General features: G+C 35.1%; 2 protein-coding genes across 5 annotated transcripts; one reads left to right on the top strand and one right to left on the bottom strand.

Annotated features, from left to right (window-relative positions):
* Positions 1 to 2,014: 2,014 nt before the first annotated feature.
* LOC132703748 (WD repeat-containing protein on Y chromosome) lies at positions 2,015 to 10,980 on the bottom strand. Its single transcript, XM_060673188.1, has 12 exons — positions 10,655 to 10,980; positions 10,036 to 10,205; positions 9,339 to 9,552; positions 8,441 to 8,698; positions 7,816 to 8,024; positions 7,380 to 7,762; positions 3,959 to 4,127; positions 3,676 to 3,868; positions 3,549 to 3,623; positions 2,861 to 3,162; positions 2,183 to 2,209; positions 2,015 to 2,093 (listed from the first exon to the last, which is right to left on the bottom strand). The coding sequence occupies exons 1-12, from the start codon at positions 10,912 to 10,914 to the stop codon at positions 2,089 to 2,091; spliced, it is 2,265 nt and encodes a 754-aa protein (XP_060529171.1). The 5' UTR covers positions 10,915 to 10,980; the 3' UTR covers positions 2,015 to 2,088.
* Positions 10,893 to 16,847, top strand: LOC132703749 (tetratricopeptide repeat protein 8). 4 transcript variants are annotated; one of them, XM_060673190.1, is made up of 6 exons: positions 10,893 to 11,022; positions 11,589 to 11,892; positions 13,421 to 13,893; positions 14,525 to 14,759; positions 15,434 to 15,608; positions 16,605 to 16,847. In XM_060673190.1, exons 2-6 carry the CDS (start codon positions 11,615 to 11,617, stop codon positions 16,818 to 16,820), a joined length of 1,377 nt encoding a protein of 458 aa, XP_060529173.1. In that variant the 5' UTR covers positions 10,893 to 11,022; positions 11,589 to 11,614; the 3' UTR covers positions 16,821 to 16,847. The 4 variants fall into 4 exon arrangements, with proteins under 4 accessions (XP_060529173.1, XP_060529172.1, XP_060529175.1 ...); XM_060673189.1 differs by having other exon boundaries at positions 10,974 to 11,060; XM_060673192.1 differs by lacking the exon at positions 16,605 to 16,847 and adding an exon at positions 15,974 to 16,587 and having other exon boundaries at positions 10,974 to 11,060.
* Positions 16,848 to 18,140: the final 1,293 nt, after the last annotated feature.

Here is an 18,140-nt window from a genome sequence, read left to right as displayed (position 1 = left end):
TTCAATTAGACGAATTTCTCAACAGCTGCGACGAAGTCTTGTTGGACCAACAAGAAAATCAACTATAGCAGTAGAACCAAAGTTAGTTAGCAATAAAGTATTATAAATTAGGTTACAGTGTGATTATTTTATGATCAAGCAGACTATCTACTTATTCACATATTCATATTCACATTCACATATTGATGAAAAAAAAATTCGAAAATTTAGAAGTCAGGCAGTATTTATAGGGTAATGATTGGTCATGTTTATTTGACATTGGTGCTGCGTATTCTTCCCTTCACGAAGAATACGCTTTTTTTATTGGACAAAATTCGAAATAGAAAGAACCGTCAGAGGGTTCGTTGGGAAGGAAAGTGATTGTGTTGTTTTCCTTCAGGACAGACTAAATTAGTGGCAATTTATTTACCCGCAACGTCGTAGAACTCGCGACTCGATGAATGTCTGGCGGAATGGTATACTCGAAATCGGATTCCCCGTATTTCATTTTCATATCGACTTTCTTCCACGTTTTAAAAGTACCGATTGTCTGAAGATATCGTCCCCCTAACGACCACATCCTGGCGCTGAAATCCGCGCTGCAACTGAAAGTGAAAAACCTATTTACACTGAATTCGCGCAAAATCAACGTTGCACCTTATCAAAATTTGGCAATCTTCAATGTACGTTAGCCCAGACACGGGCATAAAATGCCCTTTGTGGCTACTTAAAAGGATCGGCTCTGGTTGATTGGATGCCATTCTTTTAGCTCTGCCCACAAACCTATCGCCCCACATGAACGGAAACATTAAACGATATTTAGGCATCGAGATGGGTAGCTTATCTTCCGGAAGTATGCAGTAATTTTTAAGCAGCCAAGTTTTGATATAACCTGCCGTAGTACCTGAAACATGTGTGACTCCATCCCGCGCCCAAGGGACCCAAGACCCAAAGGAGACCATCATATTCTCAACGCACTTGCAATACTGAGTGGTATAGAGCCTCAACTTATATCGTCTTGGCTTTTGACGGACCCCTTCATTCTTATTAAATATTAATCCGATGCACAAGATACAGTATTCAAAGGGTGGGTTGATTCCGGTAAAATCTGTCAAACAAAAATATCTTCAAATAAAGGAAAACGCACCACCATAATTCACGCTGGATCAGAAGATTTTAGATTGTTTGCTGTGGTCTGATACGAATATAAAGGGCTTTAGCTTGAGCTACCATGAAGATACATGAGCAGATCCGTTTGAAAATTATTTTTTTAAAAATATTCCGGACAAAAGATCATTGTAATGGATAATGTAAGTTATCATAGTTGCCTGCTACAAAAAGTATGAAATTAAAACAAATTAACTGAAATTATTTTTTTTTAATCTTAAAAAGTCCGTCCCCTATGCTCTGTCCAACAATACCTACTCGTAAGGTGCCGTCGGCAAATTATTTATATAATTGCCGTTAAAAGCCAAGAGGATATGCTTTGAGACATAGTATACAACCACTAGTACATCATTCTGGACTCAGGTTTCACGAAACAAATTAACATCATCAACATCTAACTAGACATCCTATTGTCATCCAGCTACCATCCTATTCGAGGTCAAGTAAAGTTTATTACATTTAAAATTGATCAGCCTATGTGTCAAGAAGAGAAAAACTGGGAATATTTATTTATTGATGAAAGTTATAAACCTGACCATATTCATTTTTTTTCTGTAGATATCCAATTCTAAACTTATCGTGATTTCTTATGACTAGTACATTAAAAGAAAGTCATATTGCTATTTTTTTCTTTTTCATAAGTAAGGTTGGTGGACCTGAATTTTGTATTTACTTGTGGTTGAAAAGTGGGTGTATCGCATCATCATGTGTTCCTAAGCTGAGTGCGACGAGTTTCTATGACTAACTTGTCAGGTCTCTTTTTATAATGTTATTGTACCGGTAAAAAGGAATTCGTTTGCCTCATCCGTCGTCATAGCAATGACGTAATCGCCAGCTTTGTGGACAGCGTGGAACGAAGTTATGAATCCTCCGGCAACGCTGTGATTCCAGACTTGTATCACGCCGTTCTCCAATGCCACTAACAGGGTGCCAACTTTAGCGTCATTCTTTCGTGCGCACAAAAATAACATGGAATGGACAGCCAAACGGCGTAAATGGAAACACTCGTCCGGCATCGTGACGATGGATAGCCTACCTTGCCTTCGAGCACGTGGTTTTGGTCCTATATTCAAAATTATTGCCCTGAATAGATTATTTTTGATTTATGAGAAAAATTTCTAGCTTCGGAAATATTGAAAAACAAGCCAGAAAAGTCAGAACTTCTGATTTAAATTCAGAATTTGCGAAACAATAAGATTCAGTTAGTTTTGGTTAATTAATAATACAGAAACTCTACATTGAAGTGGCTTAAAACGGCGTTGATGGTAGAACCAACTGGGAAGAAAGGTTTTCCGCTTTCTTCCTAATATATTCAGCATAGCAACTATTTTTCTATTGTTGCCTACAGGATCTCACACTTGCAAAAAATCTCAGTAAATATAGAAATTTTGTCACGTTTCTCACAAATTCGAACTTATTTTCTAGAGAAATTAAAACCCATGTTTAGTACTGACCAATTCATATAAATTAAAAATAGACATAAATACAGAAAATACCATTATTTGACTTTGTACCACACCATTATTCGACTTGCTGGATAACTTATTTCTATTTATTAATCTGTACTGACATTATATGAGCCACAGTTAAAGGCTCGGCTAGACATTTCGGTTATTAATAAAACTGAATGCAAGTAAAACGTAATATTTCTCTATTTATCTAGTATCGTAGAGAGCATAGTCATGGTATTAGTATTAAACTCTCTCATAGTTACCTGATAATATTTGCTCTTGTGGTCGAGACATCGAAGTACGTTTATGGCCACCTGTAGATGTAAACATATCTCTGACAGTTTGATTTGGTGCCGCATTAGATAATGAAGTTATAGCGGAATCTGTGATACGCGACACGTTGGGTGATCGATTGTCTTTGATGTAACTTTCTTTAGTTGGTTTCCTACGTGTTGATTCCAGAGTGAAATGTATTTTAATTCGCTCCGTTGGGTTCGAAACGTTGAACTTTTTATAAGGTTGTCCCGTTTCCAAGCGCCAGAACAATAGTTCACCGGCGTAAGAACTGCCAATAAAGATTCGAATTGTTTAGTTTACTTAGTACTCCTTGTATATTATAAGGTCGAATTTTTAAATTATTGCCACTACAAAAGAAATCAATTGTGTGAAGTTTCTAATAATTTCAATTGTTTCTTGTTTCATTTCTTATCGCAATTTGCATTATTCCTAATTTCAGTTGATACTGCAATATGGCCGAAATTTACGACAATAGACAAACTGCTACCTAGTGCCAATTTCGAGGTGCTATATCAAGATATAGGGACAATAACTCAAGTCAACACCATCGATAATTTAATATTTACTTCTTTTGTACTTCAAAAACTTTTAGGTAGCATTTTATAACATAAAATATTGATCGATCTTTCACTTGAAGTGAAATATTGTTCTTACCTGGTTGCTAAGGTCTCAGGAACTGTAACTGCACCCGAACTGATATCTTCCGAATGTCGAAGGTCCCAGTTTTTACTGAAAAAAAAATCAAACTTTTATAAAGCTCGATGGTGCCGTAGCTTTGCACCTGAATGCACCTTCCGGCCCAACTGCTTCCCCGGTGTCGGCAAATTCGGTAACACGTCTGTTCCAACCCATTGCCAAAATTCTACTTTTGACCCAGATCACGCATTTGACTTCACACCACGCCTCGATCTCCATGTGTCGTAAACACATCCCGGTGTTGAAATTCCAAATTTTTAGGGTGCCGTCGTGGGCACCTGGTTAATGACTCCACGTCAGACTCAATATGTGAATGGAACATATTAAAATATAATGGTTTTAAGGGCAGAAAAGAGGTCTGTACTAACCTGTCACCAGCCGCTGATAGCCGGGGTCAAACGAAGCTGCAGTTATTTCAACATTCATTAATTCGCCGTGCAACATTCTAGTGTGTGCGTCTTTAATTACCAACAATCGTCTGCCATCCCAAGGGTTCCACGTGATTACATAGCTGTCTAAACCGCAAGTCACTATGACCTATAAAGTCGACATGATCCGCTGATGACTGAAATCCTAATCACTAGAGAGATTTTGGGCTACTTATTTCTATATGATAATGCGCCATTTTCAGGAAATAACGTTTCCAGGTTTTCACCAGTCCATTCAAAAAACATTAAACCTTAAAACGCTTTTCTTATTAATCTCATTGATAATCCTAAACATATCATGTCCATGGGTTGTTATTTGCAGTTTTTCAGTGAAGTTAAGCACGTAAGTTGTCGAAACTTGTACAGTGTGTCCCACTTAACTTTAGCGTTCCATGTTTGTCTATCCATTGCTTCCGTCAGTAAGTCTTGCAGCGGCATATCCGTTATCCGTGATTTTCTTTACTTAGTCTATCCATCTAACAGGGGATCTGCCCCTTGGTCGTTTTCCTTCCAAGTTTCCCTGTGCTATCAGTTTCTCCAGGTTGTCGCGATCTCGTCTCGTGTTGTGTTCAAAGTATTTTAATATTCGCCCGCGACATACTGTGAACAGTCTGTCTTTGATCTTCAGCTCCCTTAGTATAGATTCATTGGTCCATGAAATCCGTAGCATACGTCGCCAACACCACATCTCAATGGCTTCTAAACTTCGTATATCTGGTATTTTCATAGTCCAGGATTCCGCTCAGTACAGAAAGATTGAGAATATAATGTTGCTCATGGCTCCTCGTGCCATTGCTATTCGTCTTTTTATTTCCTGGTTACTTATTAGGGATCCCAGGTACACAAATTCATCTACATTTTGTATGTTTGTGAGGTTCGAAAGTGGAAGTCTATCACCATGAGTTTAGTCTTGCTGAGATTTATTTCCAGGCCCATCCTAGCACTTTCACTTTCCACTCTGTTCAACATCATCCTCATTTCAGTCTCATCTCTCGCCAGCAGGGTTGTCTCGTCTGCAAATCGTAGGTTTGACAGTTTTTTACCACCTATTGACACTTCTCCCTCGAAATCGTCTAGGGCGCTTCTGAATATGTGTTCGCTGTAGGCGTTAAAAAGGCTGGAGGACAATATGCATCCTTGTCACATCCTCTTTTGTATATTAAAAGTCTGTGATGAGTGGTTATCTATTCTCACTATGACTTCATTTGGTTCATTTAGGTTCTTAGTTAGACTTATTAGGTGATTCGCTACTCCTATTTCTATTAGTATTTCCATTTACGCAGCCGAATGATTTGTTATAGTCAATAAAGCAGAGTAGAATTATTGTATAGTGAAAATTTGGTCTCGCGTTCCTCTTCTTTTCACAAAGCTGGCTTGCTCGGGTGGTATTTGTGAGTCTAGGTAACGCTGAAAGCGGCGGTCGATTATTCTTAAGAGAATTTTGCTGGAGTGCGATATCAAAGAGATTGTTCTATAATTTTCACATTTTTTGATAGAACCTTTCTTATGTAAAGGGATGTCTATCCCGGGTTCCTCCAGTGTCTTTAGAGTTTCGGCATTTATGTGATCTACTCCTGGTGACTTATTTGTCTTCGGATGTTGTATAGCCTCAGCCTTTAATATATTCGCCTCTGTTTCCTCTTCCTCGTATTGTTCTGAATATTATCCTCCTAGATCTCGCTTGTAAAGCAAAGTTCTTCGCAGTACTGTTTCCATCTATTCAGAACTTTTTCTATCTCCCACAATATAATTCCGCTTTAACTCTCTATGGCCAGTGTTGGTATTCTTGTGCTCATCAATCTCTTCCCATATCTTTTTGCACTGTACACTCTTCTACAAACCACCAAACAAAGAGAGAAGGGAGAAGTACTACCACAGGAATTTTGAAAAACCAAATTTGCAACGAATTTTTATTTAGGAATACTTAGAATCCAACTATATCAATTTTTATAATGTTTCAATACAGGGTGTTTGAAATATCGTTTGCGCCCCACTTAAGGCTATACATCGTTGTAAAATCTTTGATTACGGTTTGATTTAGATTTTTTTTGTTGGATAGATCTCTCACCTTATGTTTCTTATTACATCTGTCTGAAGTCATGTCATGTCATGTCAAGTCTAGGACTAATTTTTTATGTCAAATACCGAGAAGGGTTATAGGAATTTCTTAAGAATAAAGTGTCAGGACTACATAAAACCTAACTTTCACTGAAAAACACTAGGGATTTTCCTAAAATTAAATATGATTAGGGAGGATTAGATACGAACTAAATAGACTTTACAACGGTGTATTTTTTTAATTAAAAAGGACTTTTACTTCTTATCTAATAATTATGAAAATAACAGAAATATCAAAATTGATTGGTTGCCACATACTGTTTCTTTTGTACAACCAAGTTTTGCCATGAAGAAGCGAATATTCGACAGTTAAATTAACTCATTTATTAATTCCGTCATTTTAAGATTATACTAAAAAAGAAATGTCCCTAAGAAGTATTTTTATCATTATTTTTGAAATTAGTATAATTAAAATTTGTAAGATCTTAAAATCACATACAAAATAATCGTTATTTACAAAGTTTACAATATTTATCTCCGCTCAAAAAATTATCAAAATTGAGCCATAAACAAACATTCTACATAAGTATTTGAACTTCATGGAAATTAGGATAGTTAGGTTTTATCTAGTCCTGAATAAAAATTCGTTGATAATTTATTCTTAAAGAAATTCCACATAGCCCTTCTTGATATTTGACATCAAAAATTTTTGAGAGATCTATCCAACAAAAAAAAATTATGTACAGCCTTAGGCGGCACGCAAACGAAATTTGAAACACCCTGTATTGAAACATTATAAAAATTGGTATAGTTGGGTTCTAAGTACCCCTGAATAAGAATTCGTTGCCAATTTTTTTTTTAAATCCCTAATAGTACTAGTACTTCAGTTGGCCATAACTTTAAGTTGAAGCAATAAGCCAAACAGGGTTTTAGTGTATATTTCAACAACAAAAAGATCAAAATCGAACAATAAGCGAAGATATTACAAGGGTGTTCAGTTCATAAGTGAGACACACTGTATATACTCTATAATGTATATGTTTAAACCATATAGCTATTGCATAATAGAGGGACCGAAAAGGCAGTAAAATCGATACCTCCCCGTGAAGATCGTTTTTTTCTCCAAAAAAAATCCAAACATCCGCTTGTGCATGTGCACGTCGAAAGCCCATTCCTAACTTTTTTTTTATATTGGTTTCAGGCTACATGGTTTAAACGAACCAAGGACACAATATTTGGATATTTGTATTTGTGAATTTGCTTTAAGTGACTTAAAATCTCTCTATTTATGTTTCGTCCGTACTCTGAACAACTTATTGTATAACACAACGGATATTCCACCAGAGTGGGTGTTGCCATCGGTATGTTCGCTGCTCTGCTTTGGGCTTAATGGTATCACCGCGATCATGCTGCTTCCGATTATCCACTGTCTGGACTCAGGATTGTAGAGTGCCGCTAGATCACTTCTTTCTCCCAACTGTTGAGGCAGGTCCAGATAAGTTTGCACACAAGTTTGCAATTGAATATCCCAGACTTTTATACATTTGTCTTTCGACAAACTGTAGAGCGTTTGACCGTTGTCTTGAAAGACAAGTTGAACGATTCCCATGTGATGACCGTAAAACGTGCAAGTCGGTCGATTAGGAACAAATGCATTCCACAGCCTCACGAGACAATCTGGCCCACCTACGTTTAAAAAATAATGCCTATAAACGAGCTGATGCTTTTCGTTCTTCAACCTGTTGCCACCATATGGGCGTTTTCTTCTAGATCGAAGCACCAAACACCTGCTACAATATCGTAGATGTACTTATTATTGCTGTCGGTCACGTCGGTCATTAGGAGGCCAGCTTTTGAACATTGCGAACAAGATACGACGCTTCGAAGCGTCGGGTAGTATGACACTTGTCTAACAAAATCGGTATGGAGGTCGGGAAATTGAAGAACTCTACATGAATGAAAACAAGAGATTTGTTGAAGAATGGTTAAAGTTATCTGTGGTACTTCTGGTGATATTGCGGAAACCCAAAATTTACGTATTTTATATTTTATGAATTTATTTAGTACCAACTTTAAAAAAGTCTATAAGCCAATGGAACTATTTTAGCTTTACTTTGTGAGTTGAATTTCTTATCGTTTCATTCTTATGGGTAATCAGTTTAGCATATTTTAAAATTAGTATTTTCATGAATCTTGTAATTTCTAAAATAGGTCTTGCCAACTTAAATTTTTTAGTGATTTATCATCTAGTATCAGAAAATGATAGAAAAGCTTACATTGGTGACATACGATACGATATGAGATTCCAATTGCAAGAGTCTAATTTCAAAAACACGTCAGCATGAAACCAGAAATAATGGTTACCTAAAATGATCCACATGTCCTCTCACAACCCTGTCCCATCTTACTTGAAGTAACGGGATGCCAGGTTTGGATATGAAGGGACCTCTGGCAATCGTATCGATGTAAAGAACCTTAACTCCACCTCCCATATCTCCAAGTATGAGTGCAGATTCTTGCTCCGGGTCAGGGTAGAATTTGTAAAACATAGTTGTAACTGCGTAGTCGAGGGTAGTCATCATCACGCGTAATACGAATTTCCTCGCAGAAGTGTCGTAAAATCTAAGATAGAAACTTGAAATTTAAATCTTTTCTCTCAATGGAAGCACATTGTAAAACAGTTTTAAAAAAGACGACCAAAGCAGGTCGTCACTGACTGTACATATTTTGATTAAGCTATCAATGCTCTACTTTTGCTCTACAAAGGGAAAAAACTTGACGAAATAGTGAGCTGAACGTTCTTAAATAATATTACAATAATGGAATCATACTTAAGAAATTGTATACCTAAAAGACTCTATTTATCGAAGCTGGGAAAGGCAAAATATTTAGACGTTATACAGACACACAAAAATTATATATTAATCAAAATTCTCACTCACGTATATGCCTAATTCTTAGCAATTTACTCAAATCACAAGGCATTGCATATTAGCTAATAAAATGCATGATATTTCCATGAACATACAAATATAAATAAAATAAAATAATTAAAATAATATGTATTTATAGCCCAGCAAGGACCTTCATCAGCTGCCTCTCTCTAATATGTATATGCCTAATTCCCAGCAATTTACTCAAATCACTACGGATTGAATATTAACCAACAATACAAATATTATTAAGTCAGGAAGCCTATATACGATATTTTTCACATTTTGCATACAAATTATGACTATGCTGAATTGTTTTAAAGAGGTACCTTAAATCCCTTTCACTTGAAGAAGTACAAATCACGTTAACATCAGGCAAGACAACAAGATCGGTTACCCAAGTCGTTTGAATTTTCAACTCAGGACATGTGGATTGGACAGTCCTTTCCAGGGTCATATCCAGGGTCCAATAGTTTATGAATCCGTCATGGCTGCAGGTTATAATACTTCCGTCATGCCAATTGGTGGATCTGTCTGGTTTAACTAAAAACAAAAAGTTTTTTGTATATGAAAATTTTATTAGGTATTTTGTCGGAAAATCTACATTTTCAAAATATGGTATTTTAAAAAACCAATGTGTTATCATTATTTTATATATTTATTATTATTATTATATTTTACTGAAATTACATCTGACGATTTAAAAATTTTGATATCTGACATTTGTTTTCCCACTTTATCATTCTACGTTTAAATATTATTGTGAGATGTGCACTATTTTTTTGGTAAAGTTTGTGGAAAAAGTTATTTCCAGGTGCTGATCCACATTTCATTAATTTTCAAAATATAAACAAAAAAAATTAAAAATTCCTATATTGCTTTTTTAGTTTCAAAATTCGGTTGCAATAATTCACTCTTTCTATTTCGCGTGCGCGGTTAGGAACTGAATATTCGGTAAACATTTGTTTAAAATCTGGTGAATGCGCCAGGAGAAAAAAAAGTTAAGCATTAAACACATCTATGTACCTGTGGGATAAAAAGTAATCCTATTTATAATTCGTCGGTGATTACTTTTGATCATTGTGGGAGTAATGGGGATTGGCGCTGCCAAGGTTTTATACACTGTGCTTACTTCCTGCTGTTCAAATCCAAGAATCAAATAAGAAATGAACTCGTCCCATATGACGAAACCGTTACTATAAAAGAAAAAACAATTTGTTGAAAATGGCCGAAAAATCCTTATGAAGATTATGGAACAAGGTGTTCCTTTGGAGGCGACATCGGCAGGGGCCATTGTAGTTCTGGCAACTGAATCCTTTTTGTGAAATGTTCAATTTCGCATTTTTGTTTTAAAGGAAGGTGGATTTAGTTATTTCGACAGTGAAACTTTCCACTATTTTAAGAAAATGATGAATTAGAATCACTAGAGTCGACTGAAGAACAACTATAAAATACTTCATTGGATATTTTTTCTAGAAACCAATTAATCTCTTGGCGTTCATAAGATATTCGTAGTTATGTGAGGATGCATTCCACGCTATATTAAAAAGGGATGTGATAAGAAATTATTTTCTACTATTTAAATTCTGAACTGTCATCAAAGAACTATGCATAAAGATTTCGGCATGAGACTGGAGTTGTTTACCAAGAAGCGTTCATTCTCAGAAACTCCCTATCAAACACGTCGTCGGGATATTCAATCCGTGCTACTTTTGACAACACTTCTTTCAGCTGGTCCTTATTCATCCTGTTTCCTTCCGCTGCGGCGAACCACTCGCCGATCTGGATAATCTCGATTTCATCTAATAAATGGTGCAACTCTTTGCTGACGTCCTTTTTCGCTTTCCTCAGTTCACGATAAAATGATAGTCTGTAGTGGCGTTTCGGGCGTTGCTGTTCTGTCATTCTGGATTATTATCGGGCTACACCGGAGTTGTAGCCATAGCAACGCTTCGAGTATGGCTTGCTACAAAGGAGTTTCGAAGCGTTTATCGCTGCCTTTACAAAGTAGAAGTAGGTTTTTAAATGGTGATAGAAGTGATTTTTTGCAAGTATGTCTGGTATACAATCATTTCCAATCTATTAGTAGAAGGAAGGCTTTCGAATTACATAAATTGTTAGCTCTATTCATAACTTAAAATGTTAAGTGTCAGCGAGTATAGTTAACAAAACTTTCTTCACTCCCTTCCGCTAAAATTCTAATGCACCAGACAGCAAAAATATTCATTTTTATTTACTACACTTAACAACAAAACGCAAATTGCTTTTGTTTCTTTGTCTATCTCTTCGACACCTCCATTACCTTGCTAACTCGTATGGTCATTCAGCAGTCTTGAGAAAAACAATCTCGTTATTGAGTGTGGAGAGTATGCCTCTTAGGTAACGCTTACTGTTCAGACGCATGTGCCAATTTGTCAAGAACGTTTGTCACTTTTATTCAAATACGTCATATTAGGTCTCTGACGTATTTTTTCCATGGATATTTAAGAAATATAATAAATAATAATGAAATATAATAACTGAAAAATTATTATAAGAAATTGTTTTTTTTTATTTGATTAAACCAACAATATTTTTAGGTTTCATTTGACACATCGCATCCAAGATGGATCCTATGTACCTTGCGTTGTCTCTTTTCCGACGAAGAAATTATGACAAATGTATAGATGTTTGTACGAGTATATTGGACAAGCAGCCATTGGATCAAGCGGCTTGGTACCTGAAAATGAGAGCTCTTACTCAAAGGGTTTATGTCGATGACCTTGAGAGTGAAGATATAGTTAATGATGATTTTTTGGACGATAACGCGGTCGCTTCGGCACCAAGACCGGGAACATCTTTGAGGACCGCAGCTACGACTATACCCACCACAGCAGGACTGGAGTAAGAGTATCTAATATTCACAGGTTCCAATTTTAATTGATGTTTGTAGTCGAGACATTTTAACATTAAATTAAACAGGTGGCAACATCTTGCTTACTTTAAATGACACTCCCCTGCCTATCATTTCATTTTTCAGTTCTACTTACTATACTTACCATTATCGAAATAAAAAAATAATTTCCTATTACTTATTTTTATTGAGCAATTTAGATCTTTGAAGAAATCTTAATAGTTCCGTGCTTGAATTGCCCAGAGTGTTTTTGGAAGCGCTCATACCAGTTTAGAAAGATTATAAAGGATGTTTCAGAAATAAGTTCGAGATTGATTTTTTTGAATAGCACATCCTGCATATTCTTTGCTGTACAGATTCTAGGAAAGAAACTAACGCAATTTTGTTCAAAGTTTCCCTATTCCTATCTCTTAGTATCCTAGACATAAAAAATAGTTTTCGTGAATTTTACACACTGTTATTTCGAAGAATGTTTCGGATATGGACAGAATGAACTTCGCTCTTTTAAATTCGTTTTTAATTATAATAATCTAATAAAATCTTTTAAATTGTTGGAACCTGTAACTGAGGAATCTTCTGTCTTCATTTATTGATTATTCACTTGATTTTGTTAAGCTCTAAACGCATAATAGAACAAAATAATTACACAAATGAAGTAATTATGAACTTATTTATAATTTATCTTAGCAGAACATAAGGGTTTTTCTATAAATAACATAAATTTTTGAAGAGTTGACATGAATTTTATAAATTTTGGACCTACGTAGAAAGAATTAATGATTTTCCCAAAACCTGCAACCAATCAAAAAAACGAAATTAACATTTAGCTTATTTCGAATCTTATCACAGAGATGATGATGAGAAAACGTTTTAAATTTAAATCAAAAACATTTGCAAAACGAATCGAAGTTTTGCAAACAGTGGAAATGAAGAAATCGTCAGCAATTATTATTATTTACTGTTTACTTCAACGGATCTTTTCAACATCATAAATTTGACCCAATGAAAATAACACTGTTTTAAAAAGAAACGGAAAAAGAAATAGTTATATATTGATATCTGTCTGTCATGTTTTTCATTTGACTGTCTGCGACTAGGTACAAAATTAAAATCAAATACATTCGGCAGAAAAACAATTAATTGGGTTAAATTGTATTTTAACTTTTAAGAATTTTTGGTTGTTTGCTTGTTTAATTTTTAATGTGTAAACAAACGCCACCACTGGAGAATAAGGAAAAAGATTTCTTTAAAATTGTTCGACATATATTTTCTCAAGCGCCCATAGTAATTGACATTTAATAGCTGTGATTCCTGAAGCATAAATATATATAAAACATAATTTTCCTAAATTAAATTATAATCTCGTTACAAATTTAACTGTTTATTGTAAATGGTGGCCAAATTTAACTGGTAAATTATTATTGAAATTAAAAAGAGCTTTTACCGAATATGTCAAGAAGTTAGCGATTTGGGGGTTTAACTGAGTATAATTAAGCATCTCCTTGAAAAATATTACAGGTCGAGGCCTAGAACCGCTACAGGTCGACCTATATCTGGCGTTGTCCGACCAGGAACCCAAAGTAGTCGACCCACTTCAAATTTGGGACGGATACTGACTTCAAGAGCAGGTTCTGTCCAATCAGCACGCGCGATCCGTTTAGGCACCGCCGCCATGCTCACCCAAAAGGACGGTCCTTTCATCCAAATTTCTCGCTTAAATTTGGCAAAATACGCGAAAAATAAGAGTTTAAATAAAGCGTTATTCGAATATTTGTACTACCACGAGGGTGATATCCGCAATGCGAGAGAACTGGCGGTTTTAGCGACGCAAGCTTGCGAATATAAAGACTGGTGGTGGAAAGTACAACTTGCTAAATGCTACGTCGCTATGAATATGATTAGAGATGCCGAACAGCAGATTAGAAGTGCGGTTAGGCAACATCACAATATCGAGAGTTTTATTAGATTGGTCAGAGTGTATTTGAGATTGGGTGAGTTCATCCTTTGCCTTAATATCATATTATGCAACAATTTTGAAAAACGTCACCGTAGTCACGATTTTAATTTGGCATAAGAACGCGGATATTTTAAAGTAGGAAGTAGAAAAAATTTTTATATGATACACCGCAGAACCAGTGTACCCAGAAACACAATGGTGGTGGAAAAAGTATAGATATAACACGTTTGTAAACTTCTTCAAACGCTTCTCTGCGCTCCGCAGGTACTTAAAGAAATGTGGGATAAAATTTCATAGTTCATTTTGTAGACTAAGGTTCTATCAAAACAATATTTGAAAAGTCTAGTTCAATCAAAAAGAAGAAAAGTGCTTTCACCTATTTTAAAGAAACTTCTCATTAGTTCTTATTATTTAATGCTAGTGATCAGGTTCTGATTTGTTTGTAATCATTCGACGATTAGAAGTCCACCAAAGCTGTTTCCGTAATCGGCGAAGAACAAAGATGTTTGGTCATCATTTCAGCTCGAGATATTGCTATAATATTTCAAGTCTTGATCATTTCACAGTTCTACATTAATTTTCGTATCAAAACCCATAATCAGGTCAAATGCTAAGCAAAAATGGTCGACTGAAGCAGGATCCCCACGAATACTGCATTGTTTCAGACCAACCACTGTCCGCCATTGAGATATGCAAATCGGGACTCGAAGTATTCCCCAACGACGTATCAATCACGACGGAAATGGCTCGCCTGTACGAAGTTCTCGGCGATTCCAAGTCTTCCGTGAAATATTATAGAAGCATTGTTATTGAAGACGCTATGAATACCGAAGCCATTGCCTCGATCGGAATGTACCATTTCTATAACAATCAACCAGAGCTGGCTTTGAGATACTACAGGTAAAAGATTCTATTTTTGCGCAATATTTATTCGGGAACGTGGGAGATCTGCATTACTTAAACTTAACGTAACTTTAAACAAAGTAAGTATTAGAGAAACAATCAAAAACGAATTTTCATGTTCGACGTGTTTTTTCACATCAAAAATCACAAAAGCGTATTAGTGTTTTTTTTCAGAATTTGGCCACACTAACCGATTCACAGTCGTTATGTTTTGAAACACCAAAAAAATTACATAAAATATAATTTTCTTACAACCCATTTATAACAAAATCAATTATAAACAGGAGGTATTTAGATATATTACTTTTTGTAGGTTTGATACAAATAGAAAAAAATGCCAATATGCGCTAAATATTGCAATAAAAATATAATATAAAATGTTAGTTTAGTTTTAGTTTTTTTTAGTTAGTTTTAAATGAAACATGAAACTCTCTTGATAAAAATAGAAAAATTCAATAATTGTTTTCGTCGAAACACAAATAACAATTTTTTTGTAAATATCATATCACAAAATTTATAATTAGTGACTTAAAACGGTTAGTTTCAAAGTGCATAAAATTTTTTTACTAAGAAAAACACGTAGACGTTTGACATTGAGGTTTTTTTATAGTTTCAGTTAAACGGTTAAATTAATGTCCCTGCAAACAACAAATGATTTTTTTTTCTTTAAGACGCGTAATGGCAATGGGAGCTTATTCTGCAGAATTGTACAACAACATAGGGTTGTGCTGTCTTTATTCTCAACAATTGGATATTACCTTAGCTTGTTTCCAAAGAGCTCTAGACCTAGCGACGGATCCTACAATCAAAGCTGATGTGTGGTACAACTTGTCTTTTGTGGCAATCGTAAGTACCTTCCGTATTTTGTTGCTAATAAAAAATATTTAAAAAAAAAACCGTTAACAACAAACCTTTTCTAAGTTCAGATTTAAACAGCACGACTTTTATAGCTGAACCCTTGTTTGCCTTTTCTTCTTCCAACAAAGACAAACTACCAGACGTACATTTCCAATAGTCTGCAACTGAAATGGTGCTCATTTAAAATTTAAATGGAACTGGGCTGATGTTTTATGTAAAATATGTCTGCATTCTATCCGTCCATATCATCCATATATTAAAGCTCTTGTCTTTTTTATCTTTGACTGTATCAATTTGTCGAAAGAAATATTTGTGATAATTAGAACTGCTAACAAGCATTTTGTTTGTTGCAGCCAGCTCTAGAAGGAGTTGTAAAATTCGTTTTTATATTAAGTACACATACCCATTACTCTTGTTCCGATTGAAAAATCTTTGAAAATTTTCTCAATCTACTGGGTGAATTTTTTCAAATTTGGTATACGTCCATACTAGAAAATTCTCTGGAATGATTTTGGAAAATACAGCGTTGACAGATATTCAGATGCTGTAAAGTTTTCTTAACATCTATCTACCTACCTTTGCCTCTCACAGTTTACTGAGCCAAAAACTACATTTGTTTTCATGATTAAAAGATGTAAAATCGTTACATGTTATAACGACTAAATATCATTCAATGGGTCTCAAAAATGTGCATATTGTTGAAATTTAGTAGTTAATTAAAAGACTTTTCGAATAGACGCTTTTGTTGCAAAGACGATCTGCCTCTATCACAGTTTCTTTCCCGTTGTTTCTCTGTAGTCGCTTTTAATGTGTAGTGCAAACTCAATTTTACTTCTCAGTTTTGCTTACATTTTTGTTCAATTGCATAATTAGTTCCAATATCATCTACTCTATTAAATATTTTGAGATCAATCTTTGCAATTTGCAGGAAAAATATTTTAATTATTTGGAATGATAATAATTTGTCGTTTTTCTCTTTCAAAGTCAACCGGCGACGTGGCATTGGCTATCCGGTGTTTGAATTTATGTCTGTCGTCGGATTCTACACATGCCTCCGCCTTTAACAATTTGGCAGTCCTGCATCACAAAACAGGTAAAGGACATCTGGCCAAAGCTTATTTAACATCTGCGAAGGAATACCAACCCAACCTGCCGGAGCCCCAAATTAACTTGGACACTTTACAAAGCAATTTCCAATGACTGGACAAGTAATTGTGAAATAAACAATCTAATAACAAAATTTGTTTGTTTAAATATATTGCTTACTTCTCCAAAAGTTTCCTAATCCTTATGTGATTATACCTAATGGTCACTGCGTGGTAGAAAATTAATAATAATTAATAACTAATTGAGATTCTTCGTTTAACGTACGTTTAGAATTTTCTACGACACCAACCTTTAACCTACATATAATTATTAGTACTTTCTTGGCGTTAAAACTCAATAATTTTACTACCTGTCGACCTGCCATTAAATAAGAGAAAAACGTATGATTTCACTTTAATTAGATACACCGTTAATTTAAAAATAAATTGCAGTGATGACACTTCGAAATATATGATCTAATTTACGTGAAAGTTAATTATATCGGTGGACGTATTTAATTTAGCCATCCTCAGTTTACTGCGGAAATGAAAAGTTTATAACGACATCCGATAGATCTACCCATTTCGGTAAGAGTTTTGAAGCCTTGTTTTACTAGGGTGGTCTTTCTGAATTTACAGGCACACAAACGAGAAAAAATTTCATTTAAATTTTTTCCTGCCCTTAATTAGGAAAATTTTTGAAAACAAATGGTACTTTCCCATTGCAACTTTTTTTGCCCAACAAACTGGCCATATTAGGTTTTAAGTGTGACGTTTCAGCTTTCTGTGTCCATCAACTTAACTTTTTTAAATACAGCATTTTTAATTTAATATTTTGAAAGTACTGGACATTCCAAAAAAATACATGTATTTCACTTAATGATTTGCTCAAGAATATAGCCCTAAAATTGACACTAAAGCCAAATTTACACAAAAAGTAAGATGGCTATGAAAGCATTTATTTTATGCTTGACATAGGTGTTAATATTAACTACCTACTTTGTAGTAAGAATTAGTATATTATGCAGTAAGTGTGGTAAACGTCATTTGACTCACGAGTTTACTTGGCACGAGCGGATCGCAGCGGAGCGACTGTTGATGATAATCATTGAGCTTAATAAAAATTTACCAAACCTGTTGCGTACTATACTTTTTCTACGACCGTTAGTTTTTGGGTATATTTTTGAAAAACAACACGAATACATTCACTGACATGACTGTCAGTATTGACAAAAGTCAAAATTGCGACGTGCGGAAAAATCTCCGAAAACATCCGATTGCTCCCGAACCTGTGCGGTAATATAGCGGAAATGTCCGAAGCGGCTCAGATCCATGGGACAAGAAACTCACATGGTAAAGTGACACTTTCCTCACGTTACATCAGGGTATAATTAGGTATTTTACTGAAGGGAGTAAAAAAAGATGTTTTCGATTG

The sequence above is a fragment of the Cylas formicarius genome, unplaced genomic scaffold, assembly GCF_029955315.1.
Source record: "Cylas formicarius isolate icCylForm1 unplaced genomic scaffold, icCylForm1.1 PGA_scaffold_6__28_contigs__length_40554024, whole genome shotgun sequence".
Taxonomy (NCBI): domain Eukaryota; kingdom Metazoa; phylum Arthropoda; class Insecta; order Coleoptera; family Brentidae; genus Cylas; species Cylas formicarius.
This window is presented reverse-complemented; position numbering and strand designations above follow the sequence as displayed.